Source organism: Pteropus vampyrus, unplaced genomic scaffold (assembly GCF_000151845.1).
Source record: "Pteropus vampyrus isolate Shadow unplaced genomic scaffold, Pvam_2.0 Scaffold34, whole genome shotgun sequence".
Classification (NCBI taxonomy): domain Eukaryota; kingdom Metazoa; phylum Chordata; class Mammalia; order Chiroptera; family Pteropodidae; genus Pteropus; species Pteropus vampyrus.
The window spans coordinates 1,846,805-1,853,913 of record NW_011888815.1 but is presented as its reverse complement, the minus strand read 5'-3'; the positions used below and the strand labels follow the sequence as shown (position 1 = coordinate 1,853,913).

Sequence of the window (7,109 nt, the reverse complement as noted above, 5' to 3'; positions counted from 1 at the left end):
TGCTGTGTTCCACGGACGGACCGTGGAAAGATGTGAAATCCTCCTAAGCTGGTGCGTGAGAAGCTACGATGAACAAAATGTCCTTGCCGATCTGACCTGCTTCGGGTAAATAGCACGAGCGAGAAATAAACCTTTAGTATATCTAAGTCACTCAGCTTTGGGGGAGTGTTTGTTACCGCAGCGGAACCCAGCCTACCCTGACTGATACAAAAGGCTTAGGGAATAAAAATCCATGCTCTTTAGTTAACAGTGGCCCTAGGCAGGCTTGGAATAGCACAAGTTATTGTTTTAGGTAAAGGGGCGTGAAAACCTCTTTACTTCTCTTTCAATCTGCTTGCTTCTGGTTGGGCGTGGAACGGGGCGTGAAAACCTCTTTACTTCTCTTTCAATCTGCTTGCTTCTGGTTGGGATCTTGATCTTAAAAACATGGCTGCAGTTCCAGCCTTTTGGTGAAGGCTGCTGTCAGTCAGACGCCCAGAACAGAGCTGAAAAGGACGGGGTTGGGGCAGGACCCCAGGCGCGGCACCCTCAGGGCCCTCTGTGAGTGGACTGGCGGAGCTCCCTCCGGCCATCTGTCCACCTCGGTCGTTCCAGGCACTGAGGAGAGATGGCTGAGCGGAAGCAGACGTGGAGCAAGGAAAATCCCACCCTGGGTCACCGCGGCAGACGCGGCTGCCTGCCGTGGGGCATGGCCTGGGCCTGCCTTGCACAGGGGTCGACAGGCTTAGAAGGATTCCCGTTTTGCAAGTTCCATTTTTCTAACCCTTCCACGTCCCGCACCACGTCTCGGAATCTGACATTCGGATTGTGTTTTTGTGGCTCTGCTGGGTAAGTTCGGCAAGCTTTGGGCAGCCGACTGCTCTCTCTGCTGAAGGTCACGTAAACGTTTGGGATGGAGCTGTCCTCTCGTTTCCGAGGACCATTACCATTACGGGTTCGAAAGAAAAGTCGCCGGAAATAGGGTTGAACCAGCTTGAAACCAACCAACCGACTGACCCATGAGGATACTCTGGACTGCAAGGAGGACAGATCGAAGCAAAATGAGGACGTTAACTCCTCGCTCTCGGGCCATCCTGATGCGTAAGCGATGCTATGCCTCGCTGGGTAGGCCATTTGCCTATTTCTCTAACCTATTTTGATGAAACTTTTGCTCTGGGACCCAAGAATTCCAAAAGTATCGTTAAGTTACAGAGCTAATTAGAAAGTGGAGACAGGAAGGGGCTGAGGGTGGAGGGCAGCGTGGAGCCCTTGGGACACCAGCCGCTGGGCTAAGCAGTCTGAAAAGAAAGAATCTGGTGACAGCAGCCAGCCCTGGAGTGGCAGAGCGGGGCCTTGCAGCCTGTTGACCTTATTCAGGAAGCAAACAGACGGACATATCATCTGCCAGCTGCAAACACCGTGTGGTGGTCACACACCTCAGCATGAGTCTGTACGGTCTTCAAAAGGCCCCCGCCCGAGGAAGGGGCAGCCTTCTGGCTCCATTTCCGGGGTGGCTTCAGGAGAGCGAGCTGCTCGGTTTGGTTTGGGGCCGGACGGGCAGGCCTGGGCTTTGCATCCCCGTAGCCGTGGGTGAGCCGACATCTCAGGTAACTCAGCACGTGTAACTCTCCCGTGCACTGACAACATGCCAGGTGCTGTGCCAAGGGTATGGCTTGATGAACGCATGTTGTCCATGCACAGAGCCACGACACAAGCGTCCCCAGGCCCACGCAGCCTGTAAGGGGAGCAGTTGGGGTGCCACAGAAGGCTTGCTCCCAGCGCCAAGACTCGGAGCTCCTCACGGCAGGAGGATGCCTCGTCTGCTGACGGGAAAGTCTGAGGTTCAAACGAGGCGCTCCGTGAGCAGCTCTCGTAAGTGGTCCATGCGGGGTGCCGTTCTCATCAAACCTCTTCTTCTGAGAAGCCCGCCATGTGAAGCCTGGTCAGTCCAATGCTTTGGGGTGCCCTCTGCTACCAAGTCCTTCTTTTTCTTAGGTCCTGTTTGCGACTGGTCTCCGTTTTACGATGCTAGTCTAAAAAAGAAATTCTGGAGGCACCACTATTCCTTCCTCGGGCTGTGGGAGGCGGCCTCTAATCTCCTTAAAAAGAGGGGTGCAGGAAGCCACACTGGGAACAAGCACAGATCAAAACCGGCAGCGGCCGGATCCCTCTGTCTAAGCGAGCTGAGCAGGGCCACCTTCCCTGGGGAGAGGCCACAGGGGTCTCTCCATCCCACAGTGGGCTTTTCCTACCACCCACACCCTCCTCTGCACCCCATTTCACCTACTCACAGACTTCACCCAGACTTCCTCACTGGCCTCCCCCTTCCAACCCTGCTTCTCCTCAGCCACTGCCAGGCCGAACGAGGGGAGGCACATTCTCCCTTCCGTCTGCCTCATAATGGGGATCCCCCATGGCCCTGCCTGGCCTGCCTCCCCCTAGTTCCAGGCCACTGCTTCCCCCACCCCCCCAGCTCTCCGCTGGGGTTCTAGAACCAAGTGGCTGTGTGCATGGCCTCTGCATATTCGTGCTTAAGGACACGCTCCCAGAGTTTGGACGGTCTAAAAGAAGGGGGGCTCTGCCTTATCTGGCGTGGAAGAGCTAGGGGAGGGCCACCCCTAAAACAACCGAGAACCCCATGCTCGAAATACAGCCCCAAACCACTCGCAGACAGAACGAGTTTCAGTCACAAGGCTGAGAAAAATAAAAACTGCTGGGAACTACAGAATCCTGTGGCTGGCTCCCTCGCGGAAGAAGTGACATTCTCCTGCCCTCTACTGGTGCAGAGCAGTGCCTTCCGACACAAGACAAAAGACTGAGTCTCAAGGCATCCTTCCTGTTTCGAGAGACACGGTCTCAGAACACCCGAGAGAAGCCTGCCCAGACAGAACGGAAATGCACCCCTCTGCCCGACTCGAACTGCGAATGAGCCCAGGCCCACGGGTGAGGTGGCTTCACATTGGGCCTTGAGGGATGGGGACGGATGTTGGACCCAACGGGGTGGGGACAGCACGCCTGGCCGAGAGAAGAGCCTGAGCAAAGGCACGGCATGCTGAGGGCACTGTGAGCGGAACAGCTAAGCCACCACCTCCAGTCACCAGTCTACCCGTCGGCCAGCCAGGCACTGAGAAAAGACGCTACTTCGTTCCCAGGAGGGAGCCTGTTGAGGGGACGTTTGACGTGGGAATGAATATTTGCACGCTTGCTCAGGACACCTGGGTCTACACAGATAGAGCCCTTGGCCGGGGGACGTCTCTATACCTCTCTAGGCCTCAGTTTCCTCATCTGCGAAATGCAGGAGGTGGGAGAGAATGATGTCTGCGGTTTTCTTTGCTGAAACGATTCTGCTCATCTACAGGCCTTGACTCTGGGGGCCACCGCTGGGCTCCTGAATGCAAAATACGCTGCCCGGCCACGTGTCTTCTCCCTCCAGGTGGCCTTCTTCACTGCACCGGGAGCGTGACCCTTCCCCCAACCCCGTCTGCCATCCTTGCCTCGTGCTGCCTTTGGGGAAGTGACGGAAGCCGGCTTCTTTGTCCGCATAAGCAAGATGGCAGCAGCCTCGCTTCATCTGTTGTTTCTCTGACCCTCATCCCGCTTGGAAGAGGGTTTGAAGGGCCAAGTGACCACCACAAAGCAGCAGAGTTCAATCCCCCCACCCCCCTCAAAGGATCCAGCCCTTTAAAAGAATCAATAAATAAGGCTGCGTTTGATTCTAGCTACAAGTAAATATATCAGTGGGATTAATGGAGTAGATCACGAGGTGACTTGACTGGATTTAAAGCCGCATTATTTCTTCGGGGTGAATCAGTGAACGCAGCGTGGTCACGAGATGACGTGTGGAGAACACTGTGACGGGGAGTCCTCACTGATCCCGGGGACACATCGGCATCGGAAGCTGGACCGGCTTCCTGCTCGCTGTTTTCAGAGAGAAAGGAAATGCGCCTTCTCTACTCAATTAACTGCACAGGAAGATAGTGTCCTTTGGGACACTTTTCGGTCGCGTTGTGACCATCTGTGGCAGGCAGTATCTAAGAGTCTACGACGATGCCCAGGCCTCGGCATTCTCCTCCTTATGTCACGATCCCTTCTCAGTATGGACTGGAATGAGCAGCTTGCTTCTAAATACACAGGATGCAGCAGAAGCAATGAGCTGTCACTTCTGAGGCTGGGTTCTAAAAAGACCAGGGCTTTTGTCTCGAGGGCTCTCTCTCGCCCCCTTTTGGGGAGCCACGATGGCACAGCCCAGGTGAGCTCTGAGATGCCTGCAGGCCAGGTCGACACCTCGATCGCAGCCTCTGTGAGAGACCCTGAGCCAGAAGCACCCAGCTCGGCCGCTTCTGGATTCCAGATCCGCAGAAATCAACTGTGAGATAGTAACTGTTGCTCTAAGTCACTAAGTTTGGGGTAATTTGTTACACAGCAATAGACGACCAATACACCATATGAGTAGCTTTGGCCACTGAAATGTAAGTAGAAACAATGTGTGTCATTTCTGAACAGAGGCTTCAACAGCCTGTATACACCCTGCCACAGTCTGGTCTTCTGCTTTGGCAACTGGGCAGGCTGGGGTCAGATGAAGCTTCAGTGATCTCAAGTGACCACGATGAGCCACTTCTCAGTCTCCCCAGCACCACCAACCTGCACTGGACATGCAGTGTGACCGAGGAATCAACTCTGTAACCCAGCCCATCCCGCCTCGCGCACTGTTTGGTCAAAGTGTGCTAAGGAAGTGGAGGGTCCGGAGCAAACGAGAAACACACCGGCCCTCCCTGCTAAGGACATAAGAAGCGCTGATCGAAACGGCTGGAGTCGTGGTACATTTCCTCACAAGGGCCACCACCAGAGTGTCGCACAGGAAGGACTATCAAACATCCTGTCTCGTCGACCCCATTTGTGCCCTTGCACTTCCTGAACACGTGCTCCGACTTTGGGTGTAGAAAGCAGGGTCCTCATCGAGGCTGATGGACCAGCATTCGATGAATGTGCGTGTACGGCGGGCACTTCCGCCCTATCCCCTCATTCGATTCTTACGGTACGCCTACGAAGCAGATCTAATTCTCATCACCCTCAGTTTACTGATGGGGAAAACGGATTTGAGAAGTCAAATCAATGACAGGGGTTTCTTCAGCCTCTAGGCTGATGCTGGGAGGTCGCAGACTTGAGCCCAGGCCCTCCGAACCCACCAGGCGTATGAGCTTTCTATCTAATCTCAGGCGGGCCACTGGCTTCAGAGGTGGACACATGAAGGCTGCCACTTTGTAGGAATATCTTAGAACTCGTAAGTTGGGTTCTTTACAAGGGAGGCGGGGAGGGAATGGTTGCGGACGGCAGTTAGAAATTGAGATATGGTCCTTACTTGTGTCAATGAAGACAGCATCCACATAGATTTTGGTACAGAAAGAGCCCAGGATAAATCCACAGGCTGGTCCGAACACCAGCATCGTGAACAGGATTCCTGAAAAAAAGAGGAGACAAAAGGTCAGGTGCAAAGCAGAGGCCAGTCGATGAGCGAACTAGTCAGAGATCAAGGAGATTATTTTAGATCACTCAGGTGAGATGTCTGGTTATACAAATGACGTTACAGGAATTAGTGTAAAAATCCTAGAGGAGGAAAAGCTTCATTCTTAATTTCAAGAAAGTCTATCGAAGCGCTCTATGTTATGCAAGAATTCTATAATATTTTTATAGGTTGATTTAAAACATGTGCGGGGCCCGATTACACTTATTTTTAGAGGACTCCATCGCACATCATACCAAACACTGAAATACAGACACACTTATCATTAAAACATTTTTCTGCCATAAACATCTTTGAAAAAAAAAAACTGATTTCATTTTGCTTTTCCATCTATTTGTCATTATGTAATTCGTTTAATGTACGGTTGGCTACGAATTCTCAGCTCTCATTGTGCAAACTCAGGAACTCTTGTAAAGTGAGAAAAATTGGAGACACAAATTATTTACGAACGTAATAAAATGTTTATGGGCATTAAATGTGGCAAGTAACAAGGCTGATATGATGGTATGCTTGAGAACATTTAATTAGGCATTTATTCATCTCGGCTTCGCAGGCTCCCCACCCCTGTATTTTGGAGTTGCTATCCTTTGTTATTGTTAAGAGTTGTTCGGACTTGAGCTTTCCTGTAGGACTTGCAAAGACGGCTCTGGCTGAGCACGCGCTTAGGGAGCAGGAGGATACAGTACTTGGAACTTTTCACAAACCTTTTGGATCGCTTCAGAGAAAATACTGAGCTCAAATTAAAACCCACGGTCTCTAACTGAATTTCAATTTGGTAGCTATTACCCCAGCACTGACAGTTCTCCAGATCCTGGAGATAAATACAAGAGTAAAGAAGTGGCCGTTCCCTCAAGAAGCTGGCCACCTATGGGGACAATCGATACACATGTCAGCGCAACCCAAGCAGCCAGCACGGAGGGTGGGTGCTAATAAGTCCGCACGGGCTCATGGAGGACCAGGCAGGGAATGACCCCCGCCGGAGGGAATCTGAGCTCCGTGGAGGGCCAGCGGCGGACGAACTCAGTGCTGTCACCACGAAACCACGCAGATGTGCATCGACCCAGTCGGTATTTACTGAGCTCCAACTCTGCGCCAAGCCGTGTTCTCAGGAAGCGGGATTCGGCGTAGGGCTGGTCGGTCAACGCGCCCGGCCGTCCTGGAGCTCGTTGACTTGCATGGGGGTGCAGGGGAACCATCACGGCTTAAGGAACCACAGGCGGGAGGGAGCTCAACTGGCTTCTAAGACTCAGCAGAGCAACCCCTATCTGCGCCGTGTACAGACAGGAAGCCAGAACCCCGAACAAATCACTGGAGGGGCGCTTACGAGGAATGGCGTTTGATGAAGGACGGCATGAAAGAGAAAGGCTTCCGTCACGGGACTGGGCCGGGATCCACGCTCGGCAGCATCTTCCTCTGACTTGGAGCAACCGACAAGCCCAAGTGTCTCGAAACAGTCGCCCCATAGGCAGACGCAGACGCCCGAACTCATCTTTATCGTGTTGACAGCAATCTGGGGAACCGTCTCTGTTCTACTAGCACCCTAGCCCTGGTTCGCCCCAACTTAGATGGGGAGCCAAACGGAGAAAGCTGAGAAAGTCGGGGGTATTAT

The 7,109-nt window shown here is 53.0% G+C and overlaps 1 protein-coding gene across 1 annotated transcript in view; it reads right to left on the bottom strand.

Moving 5' to 3' along the window:
* The window catches only part of SLCO3A1 (solute carrier organic anion transporter family member 3A1), a 244,468-nt gene that overhangs the window by 62,745 nt on the left and 174,614 nt on the right, over positions 1 to 7,109 (bottom strand). Inside the window, exon 3 of the mRNA XM_023529008.1 lies at positions 5,339 to 5,437. Within this exon, the coding sequence (XP_023384776.1) occupies positions 5,339 to 5,437 (99 nt within the window). The remainder of the gene's footprint in view (positions 1 to 5,338; positions 5,438 to 7,109) is intronic.